The following is a 17,701-nucleotide window of genomic DNA, read 5'->3' on the forward strand; positions in this document are numbered from 1 at the left end:
TACTGACTGAAATCCCTCAGATCTTGTCATCTAGTGGCTGCTTGATAATTATTAGTTGAATGAAGAAATACTTGCTGATTTGACTACAAATTAATGGAGTCACTGCTTCCATTTAAAACTTCAAGTAAATGTTTCTTATCTGTTATTTAGGAGACATATATTTGTGCCAAATGTGATTTCCGTACTTACAAAGTAATTGTGGACCCTAACTCTGGACTTCTTTTCTAAACAATTATTAATCACAATAGAAAAGTCCCTCTCAATTCTTTATAGGATCACCATGCTCTTGACATTGTTTAGTCTGATCATTTATATAATTCACTAAACATAATAAGACCTATCATATACTACCTTATGCCAGATACTATACATATCTGTTATTCAAACTTACAGCACATCCAAATAATTAAGTATAAGTAAGTAATCATATCCTACAAATGAAGAAAAAAGTTTCAGTTTATGAACCTTCAGAGTTGGGATTTAAATCCAACTTTGTATCTAAAACATTATGAATCCAAAATTTACTGCACAATACTGCATCCAAATGATTTTCATTGTCTAAAACACATATTCATTTTCTCCCCGCCCCCACACACTACACTTGGCACTAAAGACAGAATATTAAAAGCAACAGACTACAAAATCTGTAAGTTGCAGTTTTATGTGTTTGTTTAAAAAAATATTTCCAGATTACTCAGGTAGTGATAGAGCTGTAACATGACCCCAAATTTCCTAAGTCCCTGTTTATCACTCGTCTTATCTATACCTCAGGCCTTTAAGATAATTTTCAAAGTTAAAATTGTTCTCATTTCCAATTTAAGAACAGTGTTGGTATTCACTACATGGAAAAACATGCAAACACACAACACTAACAAGAACAGGAGCCTAATTACTTTTCAAATATAGGGCACTTGCAAGTCTCCCCCAAAAGACAATCACTACAAACATTTGGTACCAAACTGAATTCTAATATTCTGGAAAAAGATTCCATTAATGGCATAAATCAAGCTGTAGTTCCAAGAATCTTGGTGGATGCCAGTGAAATAGATGGGAAATTCTGAATGAGATGGGAATACCACACCACCTGACCTGCCTCCTGAGAAATCTGCATGCAGGTCAAGAAACAACACATAGAACTGGACATGGAACAACAGACTGGTTCCAAATAGGAAAAGGAGGACGTCAAGGCTGTATATTGTCACCCTGCTTATTTAACTCATACGCAGAGTACATCATGAGAAACGCTGGGCTGGAGGAAGCACAAGCTGGAATCAAGATTGCTGGGAGAAATATCAATAATCTCAGATATGCAGATGATACCACCCTTATGACAGAAAGTGAAGAAGAACTAAAGAGCCTCTTGATGAAAGTGAAAGAGGAGAGTGAAAAAAATGGCTTAAAACTCAACATTCAGAAAACTAAGATCATGGCATCTGGTCCCATCCCTTCATGGCAAATAGATGGGGAAACAGTGGAAATAGTGGCTGACTTTATTTTTCTGGGCTTCAAAATCACTGCAGATGGTGATTGCAGACATGAAATTAAAAGACGCTTGATCCTTGGAAGAAAAGTTATGACCAACCTGGGCAGCATATTAAAAAGAGACATTACTTTGCCAACAAAGGTCCATCTAGTCAAAGCTATGGGAGGTCTTATTTCCCAGAAAAATGTCAGGGTCCTTTCCCAAAACTATCCTAAATGATACTGCTGTGAAACAATTTCTCTCTCTTTTGATAGTACTTTTATTCACCAGTTCCTCATGTATTTTGTACATATGGTGACTTCCCAAGGCCCTGACCTCATCACACTTAGAATAATCTGTATAAATCACTAAAACTTAGTCTTGATCTATAAATAACAAACTTATGTAGGGCTACAGTCCATGGAATAGCAAAGAGTCAGACACGACTGAACGACTAAGCACAGCACGTAGTTCTCAAAGGGGAAAGGTTTATGTATGTAAAGTTGAACCACTTCGCTATACACCTGAAATTAACACAGCACTGTAAATCAACTATATTTCAATCAAAATTAAAAAGAAACAAACAAAAATTTAGTCTTGTTTTTCTTTGGCTGAGAAGTAAAACCCTTCCCATGATTTTAGGTCTTAACATTGGCTTGCATACATCAGGAGACAAGGAAATACTCCTGGACCAGAGGAAACAGAAAACCAGATTAGAGGATACACAGTATTAAGCAAAGAATGCTATTTATACAAGTTGATTGATGAGAAGGAAATTTATTCATAGAACATGACAACCAGAAGGGAAAAAATTCAAACCACAATGCAAGTTGACAGGCTCTATTCCAAAGTTGTCTATTGAATCATAAGAAGATAGTCATAGACTTTTAGAGCCAGAAAGGAATTTATGAGTCCATCTAGTTCAACGGCTAGATTTGGCATATTAGGAAACTGAAGCCCCAAATGCTTTACAGTATTTGTTCAAAGCCACACAGCTATATTTAGAGGCAATGCCAGCCAGGGGATCCAAGTTTCTGAACTCTCTGACAAGTATTATTTTAACTGCACTTCATGAGAGAATACGTACTACTGAGCAACAACGACCATTTAAGCACAAATATTTACATCTTCTGTGTACCTGGGTCACAGATATAATTTTACCACCATGAGTATACCACCAATGTGCTAATGCTAATACCATCAAAAAGAAGGAAGATCTACATTTACTGAATAGCTGATGTGTCTTTGGATTTATTCTAGTCAATTTCACACATATTATCTATACCCACAGAAAAAGGGAAGAAAGATTATTTTCATCATATAAAGTTTCTTTATATTACATATAAAGAAACTGGGGTTTAGAGAAGTAAATAAATCATTTAAGACCAAAAATAAATTGGATGGAAAAGATGGAACTTGAAACCAGATTTATCTTATTTAAGGGTTTATTACATTTGATTATCTGAGAGAAAAGGTCATGAGTCTCCTGCTCTATTATCTGTCTCTAGAATATTTTGACATATTTTTGGCACACAGCAAGTGCTTAGTAAAAGAAAAGAATTCTCGTTGGATGATCCACAGACCACAACTGGAGAAAATGCTAAACATTATAAGGTTGGTTTGGTGTTTATTTAAGCTTTTTTTTTTTTGTAGCATTAGTGAGACATAATTGACATACAAAATTGTATATGTTTAAGGTACACAGGGTTATTTTATACTTGTACATATTTCAAAATGATTGCCATATATAGTTACCATCCACACAGCTTTTGTGTGTGTGATTTTATTTGCTGTTCAATTTGCTTTGTTAACCCAGCCTTTGAAGAATTGCTGGTACCTCGTGGAAATGTCAGACATTAAAAATGGCCTTCCCTCTTCTGCTTTTCATGTTAAGTCATCAAAATTTTAAATATATCCTAATTAAGATAATTTCTCACTGGTCTCCACATTTCAGAATAAACATGCAACCAAAAAACTTCACACTCTAGTGCAATACTATTATTTCTATAAAAAGATAAATGTTTTCAGGGACTTACAGGTGGTCCACTGGCTAAGACTGTGCTCCCAGTGCAGGGGGAGTCTGGGGTCAAACCTTGGTCAGCAAACTGGGTCCCACATGCCACAGCTAAGGGTCTGCATGCTGTAATTTAAAGACCTGCAGGCTGCATCGAAGACTGAAGACCCCCATGCCACAACTAAGGCTTGTGCAGCCAGCAATAAACAAATATTTAAAAAGACAAGCATTTCCAATCTTCATTTAAAAACAAAGTATGAGACTCTGAGTAAGAGAGGAAACAGTTCTACTGTTTCCTTCTTCAACTTACTGTGTACACTCAGGAAAGTCATTTAGACTCTCTGATCTATGACAAAATGTGGTACGTTAACCTAAGTCTCATTAGAAAAGACCCTGATGGGAAAGACTGAGGGCAGAAGGAGAAGGGGACGACAGAGGATGAGATGGTTGGATGGCATCACCGACTCCATGGACATGAGTTTGAGCAAGCTCCGGGAGTTGGTGATGGACAGGGAAGCCTGGTGTGCTGTGGTCCATGGGGCCGTAAAAAGTCGGACACGACTGAGTGAGAGAACTGAACTGAATCTAAGCCTAACTTTCTCAGAGGAACCAATGGAAACCAATTTGGATTATTCAAGATCCATTTTCTGCCATCTAAAAATATGTTATGTTTTAAAACATGGCATATTCATGCTCACAATTACTTGCCCTTTCCATGAATTATTTGTTGTTATTGATTCTCTAAGTCATATTGGACTCTTTGTGACCCCATGGACTGCAACAGGCCAGGCTCCTCTGTCCTTGACTGTCTCCTGGACTTTGCTCAAATTCATGTCCATTGAGCCATAAATTATACAAGTCATATATTCTTTGATTTTCTTAAACTGCCTTCCACCATGTATCCCTACTGTCACTCTCCTACTTTGCCCCTCATTATCTCCATATTTAGACTATTTTCAGTATTTTCTCATCCTCTGTTGCCATCTTCTCCTGCCCTCAATCTTTCCCAGCATCAGGGTCTTTTCGAATGAGTCAGTTCTTCGCATCAGGTGGCCGAAGTTTAGAGCTTCAGCTAAACATCAGTCCTTCCAATGAATATTCAGGGTTGATTTCCTTTAGGATTAACTGGTTTGATCTCCTTGCAGTTCAAGGGACTCTCAGTCTTCTCCAACACCACAGTTCAAAGCACACACACCACAGTTCTTTGGCGCTTAGCCCTTCTTTATGGTTCAACTCTCACATCTGTACATGACTAGTGGAAAAACTATAGCTTGGACTATGTGGACGTTTGTTGGCAAAGTGATGTCTTTGCTTTTTAATATGCTGTCAGGTTGAACATAGTTTTTCTTCCAAGGGGCAAACATCTTTTAATTTCATGGCTGCAGTCACCATCTGCAGTGATTTTGGAGTCCAAGAAATAAAATCTGTCACTGCTTCTACTTTTTCCTCCCTCTATTTGCCATGAAGTGATGGGACCGCATGCCATGATCTCAGTTTTTGGAACATTGGTAGGCAGGTAGCAAATGCTTTAACCCCCAAACTGAAGCTATATTTTGAAAATCTATGAAATGGTGAACTGCCCATTTGCTAATGCTTCTCTGGTGTCAGGGAAGGATGATCTCCACCATATTTTACATTAGTATGACTCCTCCCATCAAAGTCTATCATCTTACTCTGTCCTGTGATTTGTAATTCATCACAACTGCCTCCTCTAGTATCTTATTGAGTGCTCTGTCTTTCTTGTCTTTGATTTATTCATTATCATGGTCTTTTCATTTGCAAATATGCTCATGCTTCTTTACCTTTATATTCCTCTCCTGCTTACAATAGGAAGAACAAAACCCCAACAAGAACAAATAAATAAACCAACAAACTGCAAGGCTGTCTTTTGGACTATAGGATATCATGTGAAACCGTCATGTGAAACAATCCTTCATGATTTAAGGCCAGCGTACCTTGCCATTTCCCCTTCCACAGCCTGTCTCATTAAGAACCTAATAGCAGAGGAGCCCCAAACACTGCCTTCTCTGAAGACCTTTGAAAGCAGTTGTCTTTGTGCTTACTCATCTCTGCCTGAGATTCCTCTTTTTCATGTGCTGAATGACATATCATTCACGTGTACAATGATTTACTCATCCTTTTCTTGCTCTGTGTTATAAAATGCATTTATACTTATATAGGTGTTCACATTTGGGTAGATTCCTAGAATTGGAAATGGTAAATAAAGCAATCTACTATTTTTAAGGCTTGGAGGACACTGTCAACCTGAGTTTTGGAAAAGTTGTATCAGTTTTCATTTTTAAAAGCATTCAATACGAGTGCCAATATCAACATAACTTTATGCTGAATATTACAGATTTTAAATATCCTTGTTGGATTGATAGACAAGAAACTGTATTTAATACTGCATTTTTAGAAAATGAGATAAGCATTTTGAAACTTAAAATAGCTTGTCAGTTCATTGTTACTTCCATTAAAATTTTTTTATTCTTCTGGATTAAATCTTTTCATCCAAGCAGTCACATGATTATAAGGAAAAAAGTTAGAGTCTTATCTCACATCACATGTGCTTATTAATCACTTAGTCATGTCTGACTCTTTGCGATCCCATGGACTATAGCCCACCAGGCTCCTCTGTCCATGGGGACTCTCCAGGCAAGAATACTGGAGTGGGTTGCAATGCCCTCCTCCAGGGGATCTTCCCAACCCAGGGATCGAACCCAGGTTTCCTGCATTGCAGACGGATTCTTTACCAACTAAGCCACCAGTGAAGCCCAACTCACATCACAATCAACAAAAATTCCATATTTAGTTCTAAGTTAATTTTAAAAACCATAACTAATTAGAAATAAATAGAAATTCTGATTTCTACCTAGAATATGAATTTTATGGTTAAATCAATAGAAATAACAATGATAGTTTCTTAAAAACTATAAAATTTCATAGATCAAAAATATGAATAACATACTGAATAATCAATGTTGCTATTTCTAAAATATAATGTGGTTATCTTAATCAATAAGAATTAAGAAAAAATCTTTCTAATGCCTGTACCAGATTCACTACCAGAAATTAGTTGTTTGCAGTTAAAACACTTGAGTTAATGACGAACATCCTCAGTGAGAGTGGAAGGAAAAAAAAATAAGGCCATTTTTGTGAACACACGGAAAAGCAAGCATAATTTTTTCTCCCAGAAAAGATTCTATTTTGCTATAAAAGAGTTAGCATTTATAGAAGGTCAAAGAGAATGATTTAAAGTTTCCCATAAATTATCTACCAGTGGAGAATGAAACACTGATTGAGTTATAAAAATACACTGGGATCAGTCAATGTAAGTCAGTTCTTCCATCTTTTCATTTTGTGAAACATCTCATCCCTTCTCTTAGGAAGCTAGATCATCATAAAGTAAAACATTTTTATCTTATACTTTGGTTTCCTGAAGAAATATATCTCTTCACTACAATTATTTCTAATTGTATACACTCAGGTTTTATAGACACTCTTGAGTAGTGTTCTTGTGTCTTCATATTATCTAATATGTTATTCAGTATCAACTATAGACATGTTTGATAAAGTTGACAAATTTGGGGAAGGTCTGACTTCTTGTTTATGTATGACAGAGAGAATTTGCATTTCCAGCCAATGGCCATGGCTATTAGAAAATGCAGTAACAAATTTAACTTTCAACTATGACATTTAACTCAAGCAAGGTATGCTTTAATATCATTCACCATTAGTTTAGATTTACAGTTTATACATTTCTTTATTATATTTCCCATATGATACTTGGAAAATCACTTTGAAATTATACATCTATTCTTATCATCATCACTGGACACTGGAAATAATAATGTTTAGAAATTAAGATATTTGTGCACTATTACATTTTATGGCTTTATTTTTTCCATTTTATTTTTTATTAAATTATAGTTGATATATAATATTATATTAGTTTCAGGTGTACAACATAATGAATCTAGTAATTGTCAGAAGCCCAGATTTTCTGATTCCCAACATCTAGTACATTTCATTATACTACTCATATTTCTATATTTTCTTTTTAATTGTAAAGGTTTGCTGCTGCTGCTGCTGCTGCTGCTGCTGCTAAGTCGCTTCAGTTGTGTCCGACTCTGTGCGACCCCATAGACGGCAGCCCACCAGGCTTTCCCTGTCCCTAGGATTCTCCAGGCAAGAACACGGGAGTGGGTTGCCATTTCCTTCTCCAATGCATGAAAGTGAAAAGGGAAAGTGAAGTCGCTCAGTCATGTCCGACTCTTCGCGACCCCATGGACTGCAGCCCACCAGGCTCCTCTGTCCATGGGATTTTCCAGGCAAGAGTTACTGGAGTGGGGTGCCATTGCCTTCTGCTGTAAAGGTTTAAATGACCATAAATAACCTTATACATGACTCTTCTTACATATTAATTTTGAAATTCAGTAGTGTATAAATTTAATACAATAAAACATGAATACAAACCAAAAATTTCTCAAATCCTACATTAATTCTTTCATTCAATAAATAGCACATGTCTCAATGTATCAAATTTGGTGCTAGATTCTTGAAGATACAGGCTACATAAAGCAGACATACTGGGTAGTCCCAGCTTCTCTAGAGCATGCTGTTTAGCCATATTGGGAATTCTAGTGCATGGCAAACCTTAATGCACAAAAGAAGCACCAAGGCACCGTGATCAAATGCACATTCTGACTTAGCAGGTCTTTTGCAAGTTTTGACATTCTGTATTTCCAACAAGCTTCCAAGTGATGTCAATGCTGCTAGTTCAGAATCTCAATCTAAATGACAAAGATTTATTTATATAAATATGTATACATTTAAAGGGATATTTTAAGTGATCTATCCTTGCTGTTCCTGTGTTTTTAGGGAAAAAACACTAATGAAAAGGAAATTAGAAAGGATTTAATCAAACATGGCAGGAGTTGAGAATAATGATTAACAAAGGAAAAATGAGCAAAGTCGTCTATCCGAGAGGAAGACAGGGACAAGACAGAATGGATAAATGAAAGGTGGAAAGAGAGCAATCAATAAACAAAATTAACTGAAATCTCAAGCAGCCAGAACAACACAAAGTGTTTTGCAGCTCTTGGTTAACCATGTCTGAATCACTTAAGTCTTACTCATTGCTTCTAGCATCTCTGTTTAAGCACAGCGTGGAGACAGAGGAGTGGCAGCTGATGGTCAAAATGTGTCAGCTGTGAACTATAACTGTTATTAACTCCTCCCTCAGTGTCCTCCGGGCTTCCCTCGTGGCTCAGCGGGTAAAGAATCCGCCCACAATGCGGGAGACCTGGGTTCGATCCCTGGGTTGGGAAGATCCCCTGGAAGGCTACCCACTCCAGTATCCTGGCCTGGAGAATTCCATGGACTGTATAGTCCGTGGGGTCGCAAAAAGTCAGACACAACTGAGCAACTCTCACTTGACTTCACTTCAGTGTCCCCCATATGGCATCAAAGACAGTATACTGCAGGGCTCAGTTTACTTTCGATGAGGCTGGACGCTGTCCTTCTTCTGTGAAAAACCAGCACTGGCAGATGCTTGACATTTCCTACCATCCACACAAGCCCAGAAAATGGAAAGAATGCACGGTCGCTTCCACACCACGATGGGGGGGAAGAGAAGAACCAGGGAAGATGGTCCTTCAGCACCTTTCAGCCTTAGTTTTAGGAAGTACCTTACTTTCCTGGTTCTCATTAGAAAAACCACTCTTGTTGGTCGGATGGGGAGAGAGATGGGAGGAAGGTTCAGGAGGGAGGGGATATGGGTCTACCTGTGGCTGATTCTTGCTGATGTGTGACAGAAAACCACACAATTCTGTAAAGCAATTATCCTTCAGTTAAAAGAATAAAGTGGCAGGAAAAAAAAAAAAACAACGAAGAAAACCGCTTTTGTTAATTCTATGAAATTCTTGAGTATAGACAATACAAATATTATAATGTACTTTTTTTGTAAATACACATGAGACTAAAGCATCCAAAAAATGAGAAAGCATCCCAAAACTGCAGGACAATTGAAAAGCACTTTAAATATCTTTTTGCAAAATCCAACTTTGACCACTAAAGAGATATATTCTTTAGTCTAAGATGTGAACTGTTGAAATAACTTTATACCTATACCTAACACAAAGCAAAGGAAAAAAAAAAAAGACCCAAGAAAGGATTTAAAGATACTTTTAAACAGATTGCATGAAGGGAGCTTTCTAACTCTGTTTTCTTTTACTTATACTGATACATAAATGTCTTCCAAACTCTAAATTCTTGAAATTTTACAGCATACCTTTAGATGAGTATACAGGGTAAATTTAACACTGACATTGTCCAGAGACAATTGTACCGCTCTAGGTTCTGTGAGCAGGTAAATTGTAACACTCCAGGAATAGAGAAATAGTTCACACAATAATATCAGTTTCTAAATTAGAAAACTAAAGTATAGAAAGGTATACAACTTCATCCACTGTCACAGACAATGAATTCTGCTTGAAATCCTGGACTCTATGTTGGACAATAGTCTTCCTTTGCTTCATTGATTTTCTCTCTCTCTCTCTTTCCAATATTTAGCATGTCAGGCCATCCAGATATAAAATACAGAATTTAACACCAATGGGACAATGTTTCTAATGCTTACGAGGTGAGAGAAGGTTTATATCTGACACACTGGTGCCAGATTAAATTGAATTTTTGCTTATCTGGAGCTATATGACAAGATCTTTAACAGCACAAGAACTTTATCATCCTTAATGAACTTTCTCAGACAGGATTTCAAGTCCAGAAAAGCGAGATATTTTCAATTTGAGTGAGTGACTGACCACCTGTACTCTGTCCTGGCCTCCTCCTTGCAGCATGGTACTCACCGATTGAAGAATTACAGATTAGAGGTCTTAAGTGTAGCACGTGTGAACATAATGCTAATATTTGAATTATGACTTCAGGCATTTTTATTAAGAAATAAAAATATTTCTTTTATGCCCATTTTTCTGTTTTTTAGGTACATGTGAAACCTAGATTTTACAAATCAGTTCAATATTTAGTAATTAGAGAATCAGAGTAAGGTTTTGATTTTTCTGACCCTCCTTTTTTCCCCTTTAAGCATCCTGATATTGATCGAACTCCCATTTTGTGTAATATCCCTGCAAACCCAGCATTTAATTTAATTGATTAACTTCTAATACAAAGAGCCCCTGAGGGAGTATCTCTTCTAAGAGAAGAAATGCATGATGATGTGTGTGTGTGTGTGTCAATTCTTGTGTATAGCTATCACTACGTGTGCAGACACATAACGTGAGCAGTTTTAAGCAGCTTATTTAAAAATATTGTGGGACATTAAAAATAACATTCTCCCAAAATACCGATACATTTCACAGGACAATTATTCCATGCACCTTGCTCTCCTTTTCAATAGGACAACTGTTTGGAGCAAGAGATTGCTGTTTGCACGTGATAGTACATTCTGTGCATCATTAAACAAAGAAGACAGCCTCGCATTCCTCTAAAGCACCTTCAGAAAAAATACAAAGTTTGAAATCTAATGTTGAATGAATATTTTATCTAAAAAGAATGCTTTGCTTCATGTCAGAGGTCAAATTGAACATAATACCTGGGTGCATCTGATCCTTGAGGGGTCACTGAACCAACAGTGTCCTCGGCAAGAGATCAGACATAAGTTCTCTCTCCCATAACAAACTTATTATCTAACAAGAAGAAAAGCGAAACAAACAACCTGGGAGCAATAGGTGATACAGGCAAACAACCAGTTAAAACTATGTACCTAAACAAATGCACGTGCACACCATACAGCTCTGAGAAGACGGGAAGTTTGAAAGATTTTTAAAAATCGTTACTACAATTTGTGACTTTAACCACTTTGACCTGGATGGGAAACTATTACTGTTTCAAGGAATGGGGTTTTGATTGAGTTTTAAAGCAAAAATCCTTTCTGCTGGTGTAGAGTAGAACTGGAGAAGGCAATGGCACCCCACTCCAGTACTCTTGCCTGGAAAATCCCATGGACGGAGGAGCCTGGTAGGCTGCAGTCCATGGGGTCGCTAGGAGTCGGACACAACTGAGCGACGTCACTTTCACTTTTCACTTTCATGCATTGGAGAAGGAAATGCAACCCACTCCAGTGTTCTTGCATGGAGAATCCCAGGGATGGGGGAGCTTGGTGGGCTGCCGGCTCTGGGGTCGCACAGAGTTGGACATGACTGAAGCGACTTAGCAGCAGCAGCAGAGTAGAACAGACACTAACAAAAGGCCACATACACCCGGGGAAGAACAGATGCACACAGATGATGTGCCACACGCCGGGGGAAGATTCGAGTTCTAGGAAAGGGTGGAGGTCTGGCATAATGATGTGTCACTGAAGTCTCTTGTGTCCAAGAGACTCAAAGGAATGGGTTTCCAGACTAGATATTATTACCAAAAAAACAGGTTTCGCTGCAGGGATTACCTGTTTCTAACGTTAAATGTATTCTTGCTGAAATTTTTCTTGGAAAATCAGAAACCCATCCGTAGGCTACACTTTCCTAGTACATATTTTAACGTAGAACATTCCAGCTTCTAGTTTCAGAAACTAGTAAAAATAGGAGCAAAAGAAAAAAAAAGTAATTATGGCAATAATCTTATGCCTTCATTGAAATGCTTATCCTCAGTGTTTTATACTTCTTGGTAAGACCATAACACACTTAGGACACTAAGGATTGACCACTATGGTGTTCTTGTTAATAAGCTTTTAAAATAATCATAGCTGAGGAAAGTATAAAGAACTTCTGAAGTTCAGTTCCTAAAAACACTTTACATTTGTAAATGCTCAAACATCAGCATGTGTTAAGTCGCTCAGTCACGTCCAACTCTTTGCGACCCCATGGACTGTAGCCCACCAGGCTTCTCTGTCCATGGGACTCTCCAGGCAAGAAGAATGGAGTGGGTTGCCATTTTTACCCCTGGGGGATCTTTCCGACCCAGGGATTGAACCCATGTCTCATGTCATGTCTCCTGCATTGGCAGGCGGGTTCTTTACCATCAGTGCCCCCTGGGGAGCCCTGAAACATTAGTGAGTGACCTGCAACAAACACGTAAGTTCAAGAGACCTAATTCAACCTAGTGACTATAGTCACAATACTGCATTACCCACTTCAAAGTTGCGAAAATACAAGATCTTAATTATTCTCACCACAAAAAAGAAGAGATAATTATGTGCTCTGGTTGAGGTGTTAGCTGACATTACAATCTTAATTTCAGAGTTAGAGGTGAGGTTGAACCCAGTGCATTATGTAGATCTCAATGCTGAGGTCTGAAGAGATGTAGGAATAAGGAGTCAGTCCTTATTAATAGGGATACAGGATACATTTGAATCCTGTATCCCTCCAGTATTAATCATCTTTACAAATTATCTACTTTCTGAAATTTCTACTATACTCTAAAATCTTTTCTTCCTCATCTTATCTGAGCTCTGATTTTAATCTCTTCAGAAATTCTAGAAGCCTTACTTTTTCTTTCCAACCATACTTCATACAGACTTCAATGTCTTAAGCTCATTGTTTCCATTTGCACCATCATTACTTCATCAAACAATCTGTTTCCTCCTTGGACACAATTTTGTTTGTATACCTACATTTTCACAGGGTTTTTCTCTCAGTTCAATCGATTTAAAAGCTCAGGGTTTTAAAGGGTCAACTGATGTCAAATCAATCACTAACCCTGCATGTGACTGAGCAAAGTAAGATAGTTATACAAAATGTTCATAGCAATATTCATTGTTATGCATTGTATTCCCTGAGTGTTCTCTTATGATTTTTCATGGCTATTATTGCTTTGTAAAAAAAAAAAAACTGTGGCCTATTTATGATTAATATTTATTATATTTAATACCATAGTTCAAAAAAAAATTTTTTCAAGATACTACCACAAGCAGGATTCCCGCATAGCTTCAAGACTTCAAGCTATTTGTCAACATGGCAAATCAGCATATTTTCCTATTTATCTTTATATAGTAGTATTTCATATTTCAATATACATGTTTCATTTATTTAGCAAGTATTTCTGAAGAAATAAAAAACCAACAAATCTATTTAAAAATAATAACTGAGAATTAAAAAATGATAATATCTATGTCATCATTACAATCCTAAGTCTATGGTTGTCTTTCTTTCAGTTAATCAAAAGCTAACCAAACACATGATTCATCAAATATCTGTTGAACATCAATGAAAAACAAACAGCTATGTTTAATTCCATGAGAAAACTGAAAAATCAAAATATACTAACATTCACAAATACCACATATAAAGAGTGATGAAATCAATTTGGCCCAAGGTATCAAATATAAATTTGCTACAGTATATTCCTAGAATATGCTAAATAATCATTATTAAAACAGTAAAATTAAGTTACATCTGTTATATCATTGCAGAGTAATGTTCATAATTTTGTGAATAAGTAAAATAATTTATTGAATATAAATGGCTTATAAATGCAAGTAAGTGAATTAATTCATTCACTAATAGAAAAGAATAATTATAAATATATTATAAATTATACACAGAAGAACTATTCAGTAATAGAAATAAACAATTAAATAAATTAAATTATAATAAGTAATTACATCTATTAGCAAATAGTTTTTCTATGTATTATAGGTAATAAAATTATCATTTGGCAAAAAAAATAAAAAAACAAGCTGGTGTGAATTATTGCTACAAGATCAACTTTTCTTTCAGTGATATAATAATTTTAATTTGACATTTCACGGTGAGTAAATTTGGATACTACACACATAAAGATATTGTCGATAAACCCTAGATTTAGCTTTCAGTAATTCTTTATTAATATTAGATTTACATGTTTCTGCCAGCATTCTAGTCCTAAGTAAAAGGTCTTTGAAGAAGTTACACATTTTAGCAACAGAAGAAAACTCACCTTATTACAAAATTGTGACTGTCGATCTCTTTTCCACACTCACTATCTAGCAGAATGCCAGAGTTCCCAACAACGGCACAGGTCTTAAATCTACGGTTTTTCATTGGTGAAACTTCAGGTAGGAGGCTGTGCAGATCCTGAGAAATGTTTAGTGTCCGACGTCTATCCAGCACATAGTGTATGACGTCACCAGGCTTAAAGCTGCTCTTGACCACGGAGACATCTCGCTCAGCATCTAGGAAACGAAGAATGTTCTTCCTGCATTTGAGATACAAGCAAAGTTCCCCATTAATGACAACGCATCCAAGGACTGGTGACACGTTATTGACTGGGGGATTTTTGTAGAAATTAATGCCGGTGGCAAGCAATTTGTTATGTAAGTGAAACTGAAACATCTCTGGTCAATAATGTTCAGGTAACAAAAAATTAATTAACGCGTCTCTGGTCAATAATGAGGTAATATCATTTATAAAGAAACGCATTTGGTAATTAAACCCACCAATTAAGTTGGTACTATAGGAAATAAAATATATTTTTAAAAAGTCATTTTCACATAGTTTTTCAATGATTCTGTAAATAGATATACACTATACACACCTATATGTGGAGTGAAAAAGGCCCCCTATCTATGAAACAGAAAATTAGTTTATTAAATGAAATATTATTGCCATGACTTGACTTACCTGAGCCTGATAGTATTCTGCAAACCTTTATTAATTATCCATAATCATCTATTTTGTTCAATATTGTCTAGTTACGGTGTGTAGAAGAAACTTGAAATTGTTTGGAATTATACTTTAGTTAATTCTATTAAAGGACTGATTGTTCCAATAAAATTATTGACATTTACCAAATCATGTGTATATTGTAATTAAAGTAATGTTAAAACTATAGCAATATGTATGTACTTATGAAAGTTTTCCTCCAAGCTCAAGAATCCTGGAAATTGGATGGCTATATTAGAAGAAAACATGGACAGATAGAATACTGGACCTTGTATGGCAAAGACAACTCACTGTTTCTGTGTTCTTTCTTCCCTTCTCTCTTTTTCTAATCAAATCTTCTAAGTTTTACTTGGGGACATGGATGCTCAGCTAGAACATGTCCAAGTTTCCAAACCAAAGTATAGCTGGATTTGGTCATCTGAGTTAGTTTTCTTAAACAGGATATGAGTGGATCAAGTATATTCCTATAGGAGAAAGAAAGAAACTTCCAACTTGTTTGACTGGCTCACTGAATTCTTTAAAAGTTTTAATCGGAGGATTCTTGCTTTACAATGTTGCGGTAGCTTCTGCTATGCAACAACGTGAATCAGCTCTAAGTACACACATATCTCCTCCCTCTTGAACCTCCCTTGCACCCGCCCACCCGTTCCACACCGCTAGGTCATCACAGCACCAAGCCGAGCTCCCTGTGACCCACTGTATTTTAAAGTCTCCTTTCTGTGGAAGCTTAGCCTATCCCCTAATTACTAAAGAAATTGGTTAACAGATGTGTGAAGCTACATAAAAATATATGCATTTATGCTAAGTTAGATGATGGAAAATGAGAAAATAGATACAGCTGCCTGGAAAGCTGGTGACTCCTGGCATGATACAGGATAGCACCTGCTAAAACTGTGGTCTGTAATAACCTGAGCGTCATATTCTACATATAATAGCTTGTTGCTCTTGGATAGCTATGTTGGTTACCCCTTTCAGCAAGGCACCAAAAGAGGTTAAGTCAGACATGAAACAGCCAAGTTGCAAGCTGAGATAGAAGGAAGTAACTCTAGCAATGGCTTACAATTTAAACTGTGTTGAAAGTTCAGTATTTGGGACCTCCCAAATGTCTCCAGTAACTCATGGACAGAGGAGCCTGGCAGGCCCCAGTTCATGAGGTCGCAAAGAGTCGGACACGACTGAGTGACTTTCACTATATATTAACAAAGAAATATCTATTAACCTAGCTTACAAAAGTCTAAGACTGCTTGATTCTCAAGTTACCAAACAGAGACCCACTAGAAGCAATCTGAGAAAGCAGTCTTCTGAGTTGGACGTTGGATATTATTTACTGAAGTGCTTTAACTCCAAGCTTGAATTTTCAGAAAGCACAAAACAAAGTCATTATTATAATATTCGTGATATTATAGATACATTTTCCTCTAATGATATTACTGTTTAAGCTTCATCACTATTTGTAAATTTTATTAATGAGCAAAAAATATGATCTCTTCCTAACACTCCAACAAAAGGGAAAGTCCCCGATAAGGCAGAAGCATGACTAGCAATGAGGGATGTAAAAACAACTTGTATCTTTGCTTAACACCATTCTAAAGACAGAAAGTAAAGAGGAACTAAAGAGCCTCTTGATGAAGGTGAAAGAGGAGAGTGAAAAGGCTGGCTTAAAAGTGAACATTCAAAACACTAAGATCATAGCATCTAGTCTCTTCACTTCTTGGCAAATAGAAAGGGGAAAAGTGGAAACAGTGACAGATTTTATTTTCTTGGGCTCCGAAATCACTGAGGATGGTGACTGCAGCCATGACATTAACAGACACTTGCTCCTTGGAAGGAAAGCTATGACAAATCTAGAGAGTGGAAACTACGCCTTTTCCAGTAATCATGTACAGATGTTAGAGTTGGACCAAAAAGAAGGCTGAGTGCTGAAGAATTGACACTTTCGAACTGCAGTGCTAAAGAAGACTCCTGAGAGTCCCGAGTCAGCAAGGAGATCAAAGCTGTCAATCCTAAAAGAAACCAACCCTGAATATACATTGGAAGGACTGTTCGTGAAGCTGAAGCTCCAACACTCTGGCCACCTGATGCGAAGAGCTGGCTCATTTGAAAATACCCTCAAGCTCAGAAAGATTGAAGGCAGAAGGAGAAGAGGGCAGCAGAGGATGGTTAGATGGTATCCCTGACTCAATGGTTATGAATTTGAGCAAACTCTGAGAGTTAGTGGAGGACAGAGGAGACTAGTATGCTACAGTTGCATGGGGTCACAAAGAATCGGACATAACAGCTACTGAACAACAAGAATCTTTCCTTTACTTTTTATTTATTTCTTAATTGGAATATAATTGCTTTGCAAATTTTTTAGTGTCTGCTCTACAAGACGAATCAGTTACATGTATACATATATTCCTTCCCTCTTGAGCCATCCTCCAACCTCCCCCATCCCACCTGCCTAGATCATCACAGAGCGACAAGCTGACCTCCTTGTACAACAGAGCAGCTTCCCACCAGCTATCTCTTTTACACATGGTAGTCAAGGTGTAACTGACATTACAAATGTCAGTGCTACCCTCTCAATTC

General features: G+C 36.9%; 1 protein-coding gene across 1 annotated transcript in view; it reads right to left on the reverse strand.

Moving 5' to 3' along the window:
* ST8SIA4 (ST8 alpha-N-acetyl-neuraminide alpha-2,8-sialyltransferase 4) overlaps positions 1-17,701 on the reverse strand; it is a 99,724-nt gene that overhangs the window by 67,084 nt on the left and 14,939 nt on the right. The window contains 1 exon segment of the mRNA NM_001001163.1: positions 14,406-14,663. Within this exon segment, the coding sequence (NP_001001163.1) occupies positions 14,406-14,663 (258 nt within the window).

The sequence above is a fragment of the Bos taurus genome, chromosome 7 (genome assembly GCF_002263795.3).
Source record: "Bos taurus isolate L1 Dominette 01449 registration number 42190680 breed Hereford chromosome 7, ARS-UCD2.0, whole genome shotgun sequence".
NCBI classification, from domain to species: Eukaryota; Metazoa; Chordata; class Mammalia; order Artiodactyla; family Bovidae; genus Bos; species Bos taurus.